General features: G+C 42.8%; 7 protein-coding genes across 7 annotated transcripts; 3 read left to right on the forward strand and 4 right to left on the reverse strand.

Moving 5' to 3' along the window:
• Nucleotides 1-597: 597 nt before the first annotated feature.
• VTP21DRAFT_8749 (uncharacterized protein) lies at nucleotides 598-2,385 on the reverse strand (the record flags this gene model as incomplete). Its single annotated transcript, XM_069399633.1, has 3 exons — nucleotides 598-1,818; nucleotides 1,892-1,998; nucleotides 2,067-2,385. The coding sequence occupies 3 exons, from the start codon at nucleotides 2,383-2,385 to the stop codon at nucleotides 598-600; spliced, it is 1,647 nt and encodes a 548-aa protein (XP_069255031.1).
• Nucleotides 2,386-3,123: 738 nt separating this feature from the next.
• On the reverse strand, nucleotides 3,124-4,215 carry VTP21DRAFT_8750 (uncharacterized protein; the record flags this gene model as incomplete). The annotated part of the gene is made up of 5 exons (XM_069399635.1): nucleotides 3,124-3,501; nucleotides 3,569-3,753; nucleotides 3,813-3,887; nucleotides 3,962-4,113; nucleotides 4,196-4,215. 5 exons carry the CDS (start codon nucleotides 4,213-4,215, stop codon nucleotides 3,124-3,126), a joined length of 810 nt encoding a protein of 269 aa, XP_069255032.1.
• Nucleotides 4,216-6,088: 1,873 nt separating this feature from the next.
• Nucleotides 6,089-9,746, reverse strand: VTP21DRAFT_8751 (uncharacterized protein; the record flags this gene model as incomplete). Its single annotated transcript, XM_069399636.1, has 4 exons — nucleotides 6,089-6,136; nucleotides 6,222-7,427; nucleotides 8,122-9,188; nucleotides 9,251-9,746. 4 exons carry the CDS (start codon nucleotides 9,744-9,746, stop codon nucleotides 6,089-6,091), a joined length of 2,817 nt encoding a protein of 938 aa, XP_069255033.1.
• A 315-nt stretch (nucleotides 9,747-10,061) lies between these two features.
• Nucleotides 10,062-12,078, forward strand: VTP21DRAFT_8752 (uncharacterized protein; the record flags this gene model as incomplete). Its single annotated transcript, XM_069399637.1, has 4 exons — nucleotides 10,062-10,440; nucleotides 10,522-10,847; nucleotides 10,915-11,134; nucleotides 11,198-12,078. 4 exons carry the CDS (start codon nucleotides 10,062-10,064, stop codon nucleotides 12,076-12,078), a joined length of 1,806 nt encoding a protein of 601 aa, XP_069255034.1.
• A 150-nt stretch (nucleotides 12,079-12,228) lies between these two features.
• Nucleotides 12,229-12,815, reverse strand: VTP21DRAFT_8753 (uncharacterized protein; the record flags this gene model as incomplete). The annotated part of the gene is made up of 3 exons (XM_069399638.1): nucleotides 12,229-12,326; nucleotides 12,394-12,472; nucleotides 12,540-12,815. The coding sequence occupies 3 exons, from the start codon at nucleotides 12,813-12,815 to the stop codon at nucleotides 12,229-12,231; spliced, it is 453 nt and encodes a 150-aa protein (XP_069255035.1).
• A 234-nt stretch (nucleotides 12,816-13,049) lies between these two features.
• Nucleotides 13,050-14,277, forward strand: VTP21DRAFT_8754 (uncharacterized protein; the record flags this gene model as incomplete). The annotated part of the gene is made up of 5 exons (XM_069399639.1): nucleotides 13,050-13,269; nucleotides 13,343-13,443; nucleotides 13,508-13,804; nucleotides 13,877-13,982; nucleotides 14,048-14,277. The coding sequence occupies 5 exons, from the start codon at nucleotides 13,050-13,052 to the stop codon at nucleotides 14,275-14,277; spliced, it is 954 nt and encodes a 317-aa protein (XP_069255036.1).
• A 223-nt stretch (nucleotides 14,278-14,500) lies between these two features.
• On the forward strand, nucleotides 14,501-16,788 carry VTP21DRAFT_8755 (uncharacterized protein; the record flags this gene model as incomplete). The annotated part of the gene is made up of 7 exons (XM_069399640.1): nucleotides 14,501-14,636; nucleotides 14,701-15,136; nucleotides 15,213-15,371; nucleotides 15,454-15,512; nucleotides 15,573-15,785; nucleotides 15,857-16,083; nucleotides 16,144-16,788. The coding sequence occupies 7 exons, from the start codon at nucleotides 14,501-14,503 to the stop codon at nucleotides 16,786-16,788; spliced, it is 1,875 nt and encodes a 624-aa protein (XP_069255037.1).
• Between the last annotated feature and the right edge of the window lie 70 nt (nucleotides 16,789-16,858).

Genomic DNA, 16,858 nt, shown 5'->3' on the forward strand with positions numbered 1-16,858 from the left:
ACCACTCTATCTTTAATCATGTATTTTCATTCTAATCCCCACATTTATTAAGGATAATAGAATTATTACTTAATTGAACTTGTTACGTATATTTTATACAGCTGAACATAATTTTCGTAATTTGTAATCGCGAACGTTCTTTCTGTACGCTCCTATACATTTCTGTGCGTTTTCATCAAGCACACAATTTTTAGGGTGCAAATCTAAGGGTTGACCAGATTTATGTTTTATATTCTAAATATGTAAGCTGGCATTTCAATCAGTATAGTTTTGCTTTATTACTCAACAATGAACCTATATAGAACAGAGTTCTGTTTTCTACTGTTTTCAGATAGTGGTTGATACGTGTCAATTTTGCTCCAGAAACGATTCAATTTCTTTGGTTAAGAAGATCTTCAAATTTTATAAGCTGGTTTTTGAAAAATTCTATAGAATTGGTATTAAAAGTATAACCTTACAAAAGTAAAACAAGTGAAAACAAGAGTATCCATCCTCCCATAAACAAAAAACAATCCGCGGGGAAATAAAAAGATTTTAAAGGATATTGCAAAGGGAAATGATATATAGCGAAGTATATGTCTAATTGCTCTTTTTTTTTTAGAAAATGTAGGCGAGGATCTTTTGCCACATGGGCTCCGGAATGGCGTTCTCTTCCTCATCCTCTTTGGTAGGAATATACCGGTCCGTATCCAGATCGACCTCCATGATGGGAACAAATTTGGTGCGCTTCACGATCTTATAGACGGCATAAATAACAATCATAAGGAAGGGACCAATGTAAGCGGCAATAAATCCGACTACATTGAAAGGTGCCTTGAAGTTCTCCCAGCCGGATCCAAAGATAATCACGAGACAAACGAAGATGGCAAATAAGGGACCAAAGGGGAAAAATGCCGCAACATATGGAAGATCCTCAAGACGTCTGCCTTGGGCGAGGTATGCAAGACGGAAGCGGTAGTGCGAAGCTGCGATGCCGAGCCATGAAATAAACCCAGTGACTGAAGTGAGACTAACCAGCCATGTGAAAACATCCTGGCTACGGAATACGGCTGCAAGCATGCACAGGCAGCTAAGGAGCGTTGAGAAGAGGAGAGCGTTCATGGGCACACCCCACTTAGTAACGCGACCGAAAATCGATGGAGCCTTGCCTTCGTCAGCCATTGCGTACAATGTGCGTGAAGCAGCATACAACGAACAGTTTCCGGCAGTGAGAACCGTAATCAACACAATGAAATTCATGATGTGTGCGGCGACAGCCCATCCTGCTCGCTGGAATACAATTGTGAATGGAGCGATAGTGATATCGTTGTTGGCACCTGCCTGGAGTAGGTTGGGATCGTTACTTGGGATGATGAGACCAATGAGCAGGATCGATGCAATCATAAACACGAAGATACGGACGAACACAGTCTTGATGGCCCGGGGCACATTCTTGCGGGGATTGCGTGACTCTCCGGCAGTAATTCCGACGATCTCAGTTCCTTGGAAACTGTATCCTGCAACAAGTAGAACGTTGAATGTACCCAAGGCGCCGTTATTGAATGGTCCAGGGTCTTTCCAGTAGCGGTCACCAATCGTCTCGCCCCCAATTGCACCAGCATCAAGAAGGATACCAACAACAATGAAGACCATACACGTGACAACTTTGACGAGCGAAAGCCAATACTCAGCTTCTCCGTAGAAACGGACATTAGTTGAGTTGAGGACAAGGAGACAGCCTAGGAAAATTGCACACCAAACCACGCTATGGAGCGAAGTCGTCCAGAAAGCGATGACTAGAGAAGCAGCGGATAACTCTGACGCAAGGGTAACTGACCACTATCATAGTAAAGTGGTGCGTAAATTAGTTATTCATTTCCAAACCCATAAGCTATCGATTCAGGAAACTTACAGAGAAAAAGTAATTCCAACCCATAGCAAATCCAAGCGCCGGGTCAATAAACCGACCGGCATAATGGTTGAAAGAACCACTAATTGGCATATATGTCGCCATTTCACCTACACACATTAAAAAAGAATTAATAACCAATTAAAAATCAATCGAATAAGATGAAATTAACATATACCTAAACTGCCCATCATAAAGTATACCATCATTCCCATGAAGCCATATGCTATCAATGCTCCAGCCGGTCCGGCGACAGCTACTGAGTTTCCAGAGGCAAGAAACAGCCCTGTTCCGATGGTTCCGCCGATAGAAATCATAGCAAGGTGACGGCCATTAAGATGACGCTTTACTTGATTGTTCTCCTCTCCTTGCTTCTGGTGAGTGGGGAGAGTGCCTTTTTCATCGTAGCCAACGATGGTGGAGTTATTGGTGCTATCTGCAACAGTCTCCTCTCCGAGTGCGATATTAGTTTCTGCTGGCTTTTCCGATAATGTCATTTCGGGGTAATTTTATGAGTTGGAGCAAAGGGAAGGATTGTGGGATATCGTGGAAGGTAGGAAGAAAGAAAGTGGAAAATTATAGAGATTAAGATTCTATCCGGAATGGTAATGCGCAAGGTATAATGAGGTGCAATGACGGTGAACTAAATTACCCTCTCACAATTACGGTTCGAAAAAAAAAGAGGTGATTGTATAATGTCGAACCAAAAGTGACTAAAACAAAGATAACGAGGAAGAGTAAAAACAAAAGCGTTTTTAACTATTTATTCAGCAAACAAACCGAAATAAGGGGGAGCCAAGTAAGTGAAAGAAGTGTCAACAAAGTAAGTAAACGCAAAATTTTTCTGTCCCACGCTAAATTAAAAAAAGGTTTTTCACTTCCGATCCGACTTCCGACAACCAATATTAGACTTTGTTTATAGTCCTGATCTGAAAAAATTTTCTCCAAATCTTGATGACTCTGGATGATAATCTTTTTATGCATGCTTTTGATCCATGCTCAGCAAATTAGAACGTGGATGCAGCATCGGCTGTTGAACGCTTTTCAATTCTCCTACTGTTTCCGCCCGCTTTCAAACACCTCTCATGATGTCCTAGCCTCAAAGCATCCAAGCGAAAAATATTACCAGGATCGTTAACCAATCTTTATTAAGGCATGCTGAATCTCTCAGGAGAGAGTATGTACAATTGTCACGATTTCAAACAAACCACTATTCTTCTCGTATCAGCTACTTCTTATGCACTCCGCGAGTTTCCCCGTGTCAATCCTCTTCCCCGCCCGCGTCCTCGTGCCCTTCCACTCCCACCTCTTCCAGTGAATCCGCCTCTCCCTGTTCTTTTAGCGTCCGATGAGGCCACAGGGAACTTTACTAATTTCAAGTCATTCCGGATGGTTTTTCGCATTTGATTTTTCATTTTTCTCTCTTTCTCTGCTCGTTCTGCATACCTCTCAAGAGCGTTTGATGGGGCAGGAATTAGCCCAGCTCGGACCTTTTTCCTAAACTCACGCTGCTTCTTTGATGGTCTCCGTCGTTTTAAGGATCTAGGCAATGTATCAATATGGGGTGGAATAGTAGGGATGACGGTAACACGTTTTGGGAAAAAATGCCGTTCCTGTGTTAATTTTGTATTAGACCCTCGATTACCAGATGTGTAATTGCTTATGTCAGTTAGTTGTTACCCAAGGAATAGTAGATTCCTTTATTACTTGATCCGCAGTAATTGCGGCAGCCGTCAGATTTTGTATCCGCTCAGAGTCATCTAACATTTCGTACTCTATCTTTCTTTCAGACACATATCCTTGAGGAAAAGGGGAGACCTCAAGGGATATATGAGATACTTGATTTCCGGAAAATAGTCGAAATACTATATTCATGTTCGTTAAGAAGAAATAGCCTAAATAACATTATATGCCAGAACATTACCTTGCTCTTCCTCATGCTCTCCTTGTGTCTGTGTTGAATCTTCAACACCAAGCTTGCCTGAGAATTCTTTTGTTTCTGGGGTATCGATTGAATCAAATAAAAAAAATCTCTAGAATTTTCCTTCATAGATTAGAAAGATTATATACTACCTCCACTAATAAAATTCTGCATCTTTGCCTCAAGGGCACTAAGTAGCTCAACATTCACGTCATCCTCCTTTGCTTCAAAACTTTCCTCGTCTTCACCGAATAAAGAAAGACGGCTCACTACCTTAGTATCCGTCTCCAGGTTAGGATTCTTACTAAGAGGATGAAGTTAGATGCGTAAGATATTCAAAGCGCATTTTTATTTTTGTAAATAGGTGCAGCTGATAATCTAATTACTTTGTCTTGAGATGGTTCATGTGTGTTTGTATATGCAAAATGATCTCGAGTGAAAAATAGTTAAGATATGACTGCTTAATTTTGTTTGAAATAGATATCGAATTGAATAAAAGTCATGATTTCCAGCTGACCGCGAAAACATAGTTGCAAATCGATATATTTTTTAAAATCTCAATACTCAGTATCTCCTTTAAGGAAAACAGTAAAAATATATTGAGATGAAAACTACAGTTCTTACACTATTTCCAGAGGTATATGCCACCCTGGCTTAAAGAAAGAAAACTGGTTTACCGAGATAATGAATTTGAAAAATGTGCATATCTATATTTTGCTTTTTTTTGGATAATGTGGAAATTTTTGTAAATCGCTCTTTGTTCATTTATTTGATACTTTACTCTCCCTTTTCGTTTATTAAAACAACTTAACCACTACTTGTGTTTTCTAATCAAAAATTAAAATGAAGCTTCTTTAAACAAAATCCGCGCTAGCATTATTCGGCTCGCAAAGGTGGAAAATATCTTCTTATCAAGTCGCCCATACATTGGAAATTTATTTCACTATAGCATCTAATATTGTAAGAGAAGAAGTAAAGCGACGCTCTGATTCTAAAAGGCAATGGCTGCCCTCGTATTTTGAGTAAGAGAGAAGAGAGAAAGATAGTAACATCGATGACATCGAGTCAGCGCAAAAACTCAACCGATGTGAGAAAAATTTTTAAAGAGGAATACAACAGAGAATTTGACCGCTAATACCGTGAGGAGGGTAATCCAAAAAGAAGAATTACTAACTCGAGTGCGCCCTAAACCTTCTCTCAGCTGCGCACCGTAGACGGCGCCTGGAGTCCGCGAGAAAGCATTTAAATTGGATAGTGGAATATTGGAAACGAGTGGTGTTTTCCGATGAGACTAAATTAACGTTTACGAATACAACAGGAAAGCAATACTACTATGAGCACAAGGGAGAACCGCTTCGCAGTAGACATATCTAATTCACAATGAAACTTGTAGGAAATGGAGTGATGGCGTAGGGCTGTGTTACTGATCATTGCGTGGGAAATCTGCACCGTATCGATGAAGCGCTCAACGCTGCACTATGTTATACCATCCTTTCTGAAGACTACCTAGGTTCTTATAAGTATTATAGGATCAATAAGTTGAGGGTTATATTTCAGCACGACTATGATCCCGAGCATACCGCCAACGTTACGAAAGAACGAAGAACAATGGAATGAGCGCGTTAGAATGGCTCTTGCAGTCTCCCAATTAGAAAAACATAGAGAATGTCTGGAGCGAGTTGAGGCGAAAGCTCAGTACTTATTCAAGAATGCCAAGGAAATAGGTACGAGCTATGGGAAAGAGCAGGGGAGTGGAAGTAGAGAGGGAATTTATCAACAAGCTTTATGCAAGCATGCCCTAAAGGTCCCTTGCTGTGGTTTCAACCAAGGGAGGGCATACAAAGTATTAGTTAATAAATAAATAAAATACAATTTTTTAATAATGAAGCCATAATTCAATAAACAGCAATATATTGATATGCACACTTTTCAAATTCAGCACCCCAGTGAACCAGTATTTCTCCTTTAGTCTAGGGTGGCATATAGCTCTGAATATAGTGTAGGGGTTGCATTTTCATTTCAACCTATTTTCACTGTTCCCCTGAAAGTGATTACTGAAATATTGAGTTTTTCAACAAAGTATATCATTTTGTGACTGTTTTTGCCGTCGACTGAATATACGATAGAGTAGCTTCCTACTTCATCCTAATTGAAAATTGAAACATCAAAACATAGTATTTATTAAGTTTTATGTATTTTGCAATACGTTTGAGCTGCGTTGGTCTCTGCACACTTTTCCAACAATCTTATTTGTTCGGCTATCTCTTTCAACACACCGATTACAACTCTATTTCCTCGTGTAAACGTATAGGCTGTGTAAGGTAACCCTAAATCCCTGCAAAACTCTTGGATTAAAGGTCGGCATTTCCTTAGATGATGCTTGGGGATTCTAGGAAAGAGGTGGTGCGTCACCTGGTCCTGTAATCCACCGTGAACCCAATCTAACCACCACGGGCAGTCAACATCCATCGTGCTTTTTACCATGCGGTATGGGAACGCTTCCAACTCGGTGATCTCATCAGTCGACATTGCCATGTGATTCAGCGTAATTTGAACATGCAGAATAAGTGTGACCGTGTGTGAAATATATAGCCATACAATGCGGTGTAGCCAAGAAGGAAGATTGGATAAGAGAAAGGACATCCAACAAAGAAAATAGGCAATCCCAATAGTTTCGAGCCTCCGGAACCGTGCACCTTGCTCCGACACTAAGTAATGGATTGTGCGCGCATAGAGATAAAATCTCCCAAATGACAATACAATATAGTATAACCAGTGTTGCCTGACCACAAAGAATCGTGCCAATCCATTGAATTTCAATACACGATTGTAGTAACTACTTTGCAGGTTTTGCAAAAATCTCGTAGATATTGCGATGAAAGGGAGATGCTGTACATCCGGATCGTGTTCAGGCGAATTTGTGACGACGTGGTGCACATTATGACTTTTTTTCCACCAGCCAAAGCTGAGCCCACCGCAAAAGGATGCGACAACGATACCAATCACATGGTCCGTAGTAGAATTGCCTGTGACGGCCGAATGCCCTGTATCATGGCCGATGAATGCCAATTGCTGCCAGAAGATGCCAAGGCAAATAGCGCTGAAAATGGTTCCAATCCAACTAACTCCTTGTGGGTGACCATACAAAATCAGTAGACACGATGTAAGGAAGAAACCAATAATACGTAAAATGTCGCAAGTGTAGTTCCAGATGGAGTATTTGTACATTCCATATAATATCAGCTTCTTCTCTAAAGCCTGATATGCTTCAGATAAGTTTTTACGCAGTTTCTCTTTCTCCAAATCGTCTCTGCTTTTATCATCCAAAACGGATTTAGATATGTTGAGCAAATCATCCTGAAACTCTCCAACGCAAAATTTTTTAAAATACTGTTCGGCAACATAGGGTGGGTGGAGGGCCACGATGGTATCGGTTGCGTCACGGCCGTTAAGATGGAGTATTGGAAGCTTGCCACCAGGATGCCGATCTATCCATTTGTCGAGGCGGTATATGTAGTTATGAAAAATAATTAGAATTTCTCCTGTTCGAACACGCTCACGCAATTGTGACCGCGTAATAATGGGGTAGGATTGTAGAGCCGACTTCCTTTTACTACTCTGCATAGTAATTGTAGGGGCACTTTGGAGCATTGACATAAACTTCAGTTGTAAAGAGGCAAGATGTTTTGAAGTGTCCTGGAGATGAATCGGTCGCTTTGTTCTTAAGAGTGTCTTTTTAGGTATGTATATATATATGTTTTTCACTTTTTTGAAACCCAAAAGAGGCATCATAAAGCATGTACCTGTGTTGCCGACATGGAAATCCAAATATGGAAGCTGCAAATTTAGATATAAAAACATGGATATCTTGACTACAAAAACTAAAAAAAAATACAAAACTACCTTACATAACATGAAAAAACAGTCCCATTAATATGTCATCATCGTATGTCCCTCTTCTCTACCCAGTGCTATGTAAAATATCGTAGACGCAAGAAACACAGAATAGCAGAGGTAAGGGTATACAGGAAAAAAGGTAAAACGTACAGAGGAGCAATAGAATGTACAGCAGCCTCGAATTAAATGAAAAAAAAAGAAGCAAATAAAAACTGTTTATAGATAAATAATAGAAAAATATAATGTTCCAAATTTCTCAGATGTGGTATTTCTAGAAGGGAAAAAAAAATAGAAGATAGACATAACCAGAACAATTGAGTGTGTATAGACATAAACTTAATTAGGGTTATTGGCCGTCGGATATCTAACTCATGTGCTAGCGTCATTCCCAAACCACCCATGTTTTTCCGCATACCTGTTCGCTAGCTGGAGTCTGTTGAAGTTTACCGAACACGTCCGGCATCGAATAATCAGTCATGTATATTCGCATATTTTTGGCAATGTCTGCGAACCGCCATCTGTAGAGATACTCTCCACAAGGTCCAACCGACGCATACAGAGCGGAATGGTCTCGCAGAAGATACACTTCGTTAATATGACCTGTACAAGCTGATATATTTTGTATCACACTTTGTCCATCTTTAATTGCTTCACTGATACCTGCTTGTTTGGATGATGATTGCAGTTGGATTTCCAGCGAGTGTAGCAACTTGCCATCCCTTAGACTGTAGATGAAGATGAGATTGGAATATTCTCCCCATGCGATCAGGAAATAGGGTGTCATGCGAAGTTTGACGCGAGTACTAGTGAGATTGGCCGGGAGAAGAATATGGTGAACAGGCATTCCGCTTGCCAGCGCAAATACCACTATTTCAATTTGGGATTGGTTCTGCTCTTTCGCAGAGCAGGCAAAAGCTGCTAAAGTATCATTCATGGATAGGGCATACACCTCAGGTGCTGGCTGAGGCTTGTATGGCTGTGCAGAAGCCGCTTCCACTAACCATGCAGTCGCATCTCCTACGGACATGGTTCGAAGATCAAATACATATCGCAATCGATCATTATCCCAAGTGGTGTAGTCCCAAACTGCTAGTACTGGAGGCCCACGTCTCGGGTCCATCACCGTTACCATCAAATGGTCGTTCATAGTAAGATCGGAGAGATGATGTATGTGATGGAACTGCGATTTGAGTAAACCAGTGAACACATCATAGAGTTGGAGTGTACGGGTGTGCGTTGCAACAGCGATAAGATTGCCGCGATTGGGAATAGCACGGGTAAGCACGGTCTCATCACATATGATGGGGAATATATCCCCGCTGTGGGAACCAAGGAAATCGTCTGCCGTCTCGGTAAGGATCAAGCCAGGAAAGGTGCGGCCACCATGATGACGAATGTAATCGTCAAAAGCGCCCCCCCAACCTTCACTTGTGCATACTACGGTATCACCCACAAGACAGACAGAGCAATCGGCAACGCTTTCTGATTAATACGGGCATATCCTTAGTCAATCAGATACAATCCTTGAATACGCTAATACTCACCTTTGTACTGGTATTTCGTATTCCCAAACAGAGCAGTGGGCAAACCTCTTTCCGCCCTTAGGTCATTTTGACCTTCCACAGGTATATAATTTGCCGTAACCCATCCCGCCTCGCACGGTTTATCCTCTAGCCATTTCGCCAAATTCGAGCTCAGCTTCTCCCAGTCACGGCGGTTGGTTCCAGCACTCATCCAACTCGCGGGGAACGCGAGCCACCAATCATCGCCTGTTGGTTCATCGGACGTCTCTGCCACATCTTGACAAGAATATGTACCTTTTCCACTCTGATGGTGAGAGGTCAACCATTGTGAAGGATAGTGCTTACGGGGGAAGAAAGCTAGTTGGCGCCGCAACACAGTAGCCCATATGTAGTTGTAACGCGTAGCCAGGACATCGTGCCACTGACGACAGACGAGGCTAGCTTCGTACAGGGTTGGAGGATCAAGCCAGCAGAAGAAAACAGTAAGAATTTCTGGCTCTTCAAAAATGCGGGCCATCTTGTTAGGGTGGGTAAATTATAAACGAGCTAAGGCTAGAGGGAATCAAAATGGTCGCCCACTATTAATTAACGAGTATTAATTAACTTGGGAGAATTTGATAAAGGAAAAAAGGAACCGTTCCGTTTTTATTCTTCCCCCGCGTTTTGTTGCGCTTCCAGTCATATGACTTAGAGTTTTTTTTTTGCTTGGGGGGAGGCAAGATCCAGGATGAATACATTGCTGCGCTTCAAGCAGTCACAGCGACAATAAATCAAATAGAAGGAGCAAAAAGTAATTCGAGGAAAATCGATAAAGGAAATACATATTCATGGCATGGTCCTACCACTAACTCCTGGCGAATTTTCTACCATTTTACACCGCTGCTTTGCATCAAGTCGTGTCCGAAGCGCGTTTGGCCCCGCGCCTGCGTGGGGTGTAGCCCTGTCTGGGGGTGTAGACAGCATGGCCCTCTGCTACCTCTTGAGTCGGTATCTTCGTGCCAATTCCACACAGAAAGAGAACGAAAGGCAAAGGGAAAGAACAAATGCTCCATTATCCGGCATGGATTGGCTCAAACTCAATGAAAAGCATGGCCCACAAGAAATTCCTATCCCGTTGCCGAACCGCCTAATTGCTTTCACGGTTGACCACGGCTTGAGACCAGAAAGTCGGTGGGAAGCAATGAAAGTCTCAAAAACTATGCATAGATTAGGTACTGATCATTATATATCAATGGCTATTATGTCGTTTTACAATGACGCTAATCGGCATCATGCTATTATAAAAACTTCAGGAATCGAGCATCGTATACTTAGGATTAAGTGGTCGGAACGTGAAGGTGGCCCCACACCCTGCTTCCCACGCACCACGCAACTCGAGCAGGTAGCGCGTGAAGAGAGATATCGCCTTCTAGCTTCGGCTTGTAGTAATCACGGAATTCGTACGCTGTTTGTTGGACATCATGCTGACGATCAACTAGAGACTTTTCTTATGCGGCTGGCTCGCGGGAGTGGTATAGACGGACTGGGTGGCATGCAACGAGTATCACCATTTCCGGTAGCTGTGAATGTGGAAGCATTAGGCCTCCATGTCATTCGGCCGCTGCTGGCGGTCCCAAAGGTATTGGTAGTATAATATGAACACAGCATGAATAAAAAGGGTTAAACTTTGTGCGCGGTATCGATAGGAGAGATTGCAAGCGACATGCCAGGCTTACCAAATTCCATGGGTCGAGGATCCATCGAATGGCTCGATAGATCATCAGCGAAATGTGATACGCATGACATTGGCTGATATCAACGATCGATATCAGAGAGGCGAAGAGAAGCTTGGGCCCCTCTCAAGTGACGGGCTACAGAGGGTCCTCGAGCACATGCGAGTCCACCGCAATATTTTACGGTCACAAAGTAGGCAAAATAGTTAGCGAATCACTCTGTTTTTATTTTATGGATTCATTTGCTGTATTATAGTCGAGACGATTGTCCATAAACACGTTGAATTCGACGAAATGCTTGGGGTTGCTTTCTTAAACATGCCGGAGGTATTGCCAGAGGATCACTGGCTCCACCGCCCGTATCAAGCTCGTCGTATCATTTCTTTCCTTACGAGACTTGTATCGTGCAGTGAGCAGACGCCTCGATTAGATGCCGTCGAGCTCGTCTATTCTGCCCTACGAGAGTATCACTCGACCAAGGTGGCTAGACAAATTACAATCGGTCGAGCATTATTTTCATCACCTCGAAGCACTCGTGGTCTCCCCGGTAGATGGGTCATATGTCGACAATCGCCTTCACGATATGAATTAAAAGATCAAGATGGCAAAGGAGAGAATGAGAAAAAGCTGAGTGGGGATTTGTTTGTTACGTTGAATAGCCGCTCCCACGTACTATGGGATGATCGATTCTTCTTGAAAATGGAACGGCCTCCTGGAACTCACCTCGAGCTTCCGCCCCCTCCGTGGAGAGCTAGGCCACTGATGCCAGAGGACGTACCCAAAATTGAACACATGGTCGAGAACGATAGTGTTGCCTCGGCTGCATGGCAGAGATATTTCAACCTCGTGCCGGCCTCGGGGCGTTATGGATTGCCCATTGTGGTGGGGGACGACGAGAACGGCGAAGGAGAGAGACTGATTGCTCTGCCCACTCTAGGAATCCTATTTAGTGAACTAAGCCCCTCTCGGATATTGGAGACAACATCGTCCCAAATTCAGGAGAAGCCGCTACCTCTCGCACCCTACTTTTGTAGCGTGCGGTACAGGCGGAGAGTGCAACTTTACACGAGTGGTGTCCGACTACGCAAGCCGGACTACAGACGACTGAGAAAGCTTGCAAATAAAAAAGAGATTTGATCTTGTTCGACCTTGTACATAAATAGATTTAATATATAGCATTTGAAATACCCGCAGGATTTTTTTTTTTAAATGTCCAAATTTGATAATTGGATTTATTATGAGGATGATCTAAATAGAATTTTATTGTATCATTTTGTGAGAAAAAGTTTAGTTCTTCTCGTAGACGAGCTGGTTAAGGAGGGGCTTGTGAGAAACAACACCGTTGGGGAACCAGAGGGCAATCTCCTTCTCGGCGTTCTCAACGGCTATATGGATGAAAAACGCTGGTAAGTGTCTGGAAAATAAAACAAAATTTGGGTAGAGATAACAAACCATCGGAGCCGTGGACAATGTTGCGACCGACATCAATGCAGTATTCACCACGGATGGTACCGGGAGCAGACTCCAAGGGCTATGGTATAATAGCGGATTAATTAAGCACAAAGAGCCGCCCATATGTATTAATATAGAATACTAACGTTGGTGGCACCGATGATGAGACGGCCTTGACGGACAACATCCTTGCCTTGCCAGACCATAGCGACGACCGGGCCGCTCAGCATGTACTCAATGAGGGAGGGGAAGAAAGGCTTGGAGCGCAGGTCAAAGTAGTGCTGCTCGAGGTGAGCGCGAGTGGGCTTGACCATCTGGAGAGCAACGAGTTGGTAGCCGCGCTTCTCGAAACGCTTGATAATGGCGCCAACAAGACCGCGTTCAACGCCGTCGGGCTTAACCATAACAAAGGTGCGCTCCATTTTTCTTAAGTTTAGTGCTTTTGTAGTGAAATTGAAAAAGCAAAAGAGTTGAGCTGAGAAAGCGTAAAAGAAAACAAACAAGGGGGTCGAATTTCAATATAAAGAAAAAAATTTTCGCGACCAGCCAATTAGCAACTCTCTCTTCAAACCTTCTGAAATCTTCGAGCGGTCACTAAGTCAACAAAAGACAGTCATTCTTGTCTCGACTTCCGAAAAGAAGCATAGAACTCGGTAATGGAGAATACATCCTCTAACCAGTCGCAGACACCTGCCGCAAATGAACCAGTAGAAGTGAAGACAAATGCGGATACGGCTTCTCCTCCTCTGTCCAAGAATGCACTGAAGCGCTTGCGCAAACAGCAGGAACGCGAGGCAAAGAAGGAAGAGTGGAAGAGGCAGTTAAAGGAGAAAGACAGAGAAAAGAAACGGAAGAAGCGCGAGGCAATTGCTGCTGGTAATTCTTGGGTTAACAACTGTGCGATACAGCTCCTTGTCTATTTATCTTACGGAATATTCTTTTAATATAGGATTGATTCCACCCCCTCAGAAGAAGCCGCGAATTGTACAATCGCCTAGTTCAATGCGAGTAGTTATTGACTGCTCCTTTGACGAACTGATGTCCGAAAAAGTACGTTAACGCAGACCTATGAATATATGAACATTAAAGCTTACCTTTATTCATCAACACCTAGGAGATTTCATCTCTTGCCAGTCAAGTCGGCCGCTGCCATGCAACTAATCGCGCCTCTCGTCATCCTTGCAATGTTTATGTAACATCACTCAATGGACGCCTCAAACAGCGTTTCGAGACATCCTATCGGGATGCAGAGAGGTGGCATGAGATCCACCTCGAGTCCCGAGGGTTTGACGAGATGTTTAATAAAGAGGAACTGGTCTATTTAAGTGCAGATGCGAGTGAAGTAATAGAGGAGTTGGATGAGACAAAAGTGTATATAATTGGTGGTATCGTAGACAAGAATAGACATAAAGTAACTGTGTTTAGAGATCTTCTCCCATAGCGCTCCAACTTACATATATCATTATATTCTTGGTAATTTTAGGGGCTCTGCTTTAACAAAGCCAAGGAGAAGGGGATTAAAACAGCACAACTGCCAATTGGAGAATATGTAAAGATGGCTACACGGAAGGTGTTAACGGTGAACCATGGTATTTTCATACAATACATCTACTTCTATTATTGGATCCTTAATTTTGCAACCCCTTTACATTAGTATATGAAATTCTCATGAAGTGGCTTGAGATTAAGGACTGGGAGACGGCTTTTCTTAGTGTTATCCCCAAGCGAAAGTTTGCAGAATTGAAAGGAGGCGAGGATAAAAATGCGGAGGAGAATGAGGTGGAAGAAGAAGAGAATGAGGAGAGTGGAGAGGATAGGAAGGAAGGAGAAACAATTGAAGAGGGAAGAGAAGAGGTAGAGGAGAAGACGGATGAAAATTTATGAACTTTAATGCAGAAAATTAAACTTCCGAATATACTTGTATAGATCTGAAATATCAACACCTTTTTTTTTTCCCAAATCATTACCACAACATCTTTCATTCAACTCTAAAATAGGTCGTGACTGCTTTCATTTTAACAGTCATCCAAGTGTTTACACTGAACATTCTAACACAGAAATTGGAAAGTGTAGAATATGATTTTCAGCTGTTAATCCGTATTCCATCATGGCAAGAAAAAGATCCACATATAAAAAACCCCAGAAAATAAACCGTGGAGACGAGGACGAGTTTGATGGGCCTGGGTCTAAAATAAAAGCTATTCGTACGTGGGACGATGTAGAGCATGATTCTGAAGACGAGTGTAAGTCACTATATCCACTAATTTATATTAAATCTTCAATCCTAAATCCAATTGCTGCCATTAGTTTTCGAGAAAAGGGATAAGATCCTACTAGAAGATGAGGCTCCACAAGCTGATGAAGACGAGAGCGAGGAGGAAGTTTTTGGGATCGATGTTCCCGACAGCGATGAAGAAGAAGAGGAAGAGGAGGAGGAGGAAGCACCAAGTGGCGAGAGCTCATCGGCGGAGGATGAGGACGAGGCTCCTGACTACGACCGTGCTTGGGGTTCAAGCAAGAAAGCATACTACGATGCTGATGAAGCATCGGATCTTGACGAAGCTAAAGAAGAGGAGGCCGAGGCTTTGCGGTTACAAAAGAAGCGGCTGACTGCAATGCAGGAGGAGGATTTCTTGGATGAAGAGATTGGATGGACGAGTGCATCTTTAGAGCGTGATGAGGAGGCAGAGAGAAAATTGGTCGAGGATTTTAGTAAGGACCTGGAGGATGCCACATTTGATGTGTAAGTTTATAAAGATAGATACTCATTCGTATTTCCCTAATCTTGCTAATCCATTGTTTTGACCCCATACTTCCAGTATGACCGAGAGAATCGAGAAGCGCGCCGGTTCACAACTTTCCGCTGCAGAAAAAGTTAAAATTCTCCAGAATGAATCCCCTGAATTGATTGAGCTTTTGGGTGAATTCAAGGAGAAGGTTAATATAATAAACGAAAAGTTGGCACCTATATTAGAAAAGTGAGTTGCATCGGTTTGCTCTCTTATTTTCATTCCACTGCAGAGGTATTAACAGGCTCATGGTTTTTTTATTTTGCCATAGAGCAAGGACAAGAGGCATCGAAAAACACCCCATATTAGATCTCATACGCTTAAAATACCGTGAGTGATTTTTTTTCCAACGTTTTCACAACCATCTAAATTATTTCATTGAATGTTCAGAAACCCTCCTCAATTACCTCACCAATGTTTCGTTTTACTTTGTACTCAAATCCTCCGCCACACAGCAGCTTCGTGAACATCCCGTGATTGATAGTATGGTTAACCTGAAAACCATGCTGAACAAAATTGAAAAAATGGAGAAGAAATTAAAGAAGCATGTCACAGCATTCATGGAAGAGCTAGAGAAGGAGCCCACAGAAAATGGAACCAATGGTAGGATGCGGATATGTTCGATAAAAACTTCGTAATGTTGCTTATACGAGAGTTCGCTTTTTTAATATTAGGCGTAGACGAATCCGATAAACCAAAGAGAAAGAGCAAGCAAAAGGCAAGCAAAAATGGAGTTAAGAGCAAAGCCACCAAAAAGAAGGCATCGAAGGCTAAGGTCGCCTATGAGGATGCCGAGGGGAACGAAGCAGAGGAGGAAGACGAAGATGAAAGCGAAGACGCACTCTTACAATATGAAGACAGCTTCAAGAGCATGAAAAAACTAAATAAGAAACGCAAGAGGGTAAATAATTGGGGAACCCGTTATGCATATCAAGGGTTTATGCTAATTGTCTCGTCTTAGGATGTAAACGATTTCGGTGATCTTGAAGCCATGGATATGGTCGATGCTGAGGACAAGGCTCAACGCAAGAAGTCCTTACGTCACTACGCAAGTAAAATAGATCAGGCCGCGAGCAAAAAGACACTCAACCACAAATACCAAGGAGATGTCGATATCCCGTACAAGGATCGGACACGTGCCGTGCAACAGCCGTCCAAGAAACGAACGGAAACCGAGCTGGATGACGAGGAATGGGATGAGGTGGACTTTAAGGACGCGGCCGCTGCTCAGCATAATAACGAAGAAAGCGATGGCGAAGACATGTATGAAGCAGTTGCTTCGTCCAAACGTGCCAAGCTGGCAGCAAAACGGCAAGCTGCTGCAGAATGGGACGCGGCCCACCTAGCGATGTATGACGATGAGGCTGGACAGTTGCCCGATGGCTCGAAACGACAGGTCGACTATGCGATACTCAAGAACAAAGGTCTCACTCCCCATCGCCGTAAGGAACAACGAAATCCGCGTGTTAAGCACAGGAAGCAATTCGAAAAGGCAAGCAAGAAACTCACCAGCTTCAAACGGGTCTACAAGGCACCCACCGGAGCCTACGGTGGTGAAGCGACGGGTATCAAGACGAAACTCAGTCGAAGCGTGCGGTTTAATTAATATCAACTTTCTTTTTTATTTGTTTTGCAAAATATGAATAAACACGGGGGCTTGAAGCCCGCCCTACAAC

Source organism: Calcarisporiella thermophila, assembly GCF_041956535.1.
Source record: "Calcarisporiella thermophila strain CBS 279.70 unplaced genomic scaffold VTP21scaffold_4, whole genome shotgun sequence".
Classification (NCBI taxonomy): Eukaryota; Fungi; Calcarisporiellomycota; class Calcarisporiellomycetes; order Calcarisporiellales; family Calcarisporiellaceae; genus Calcarisporiella; species Calcarisporiella thermophila.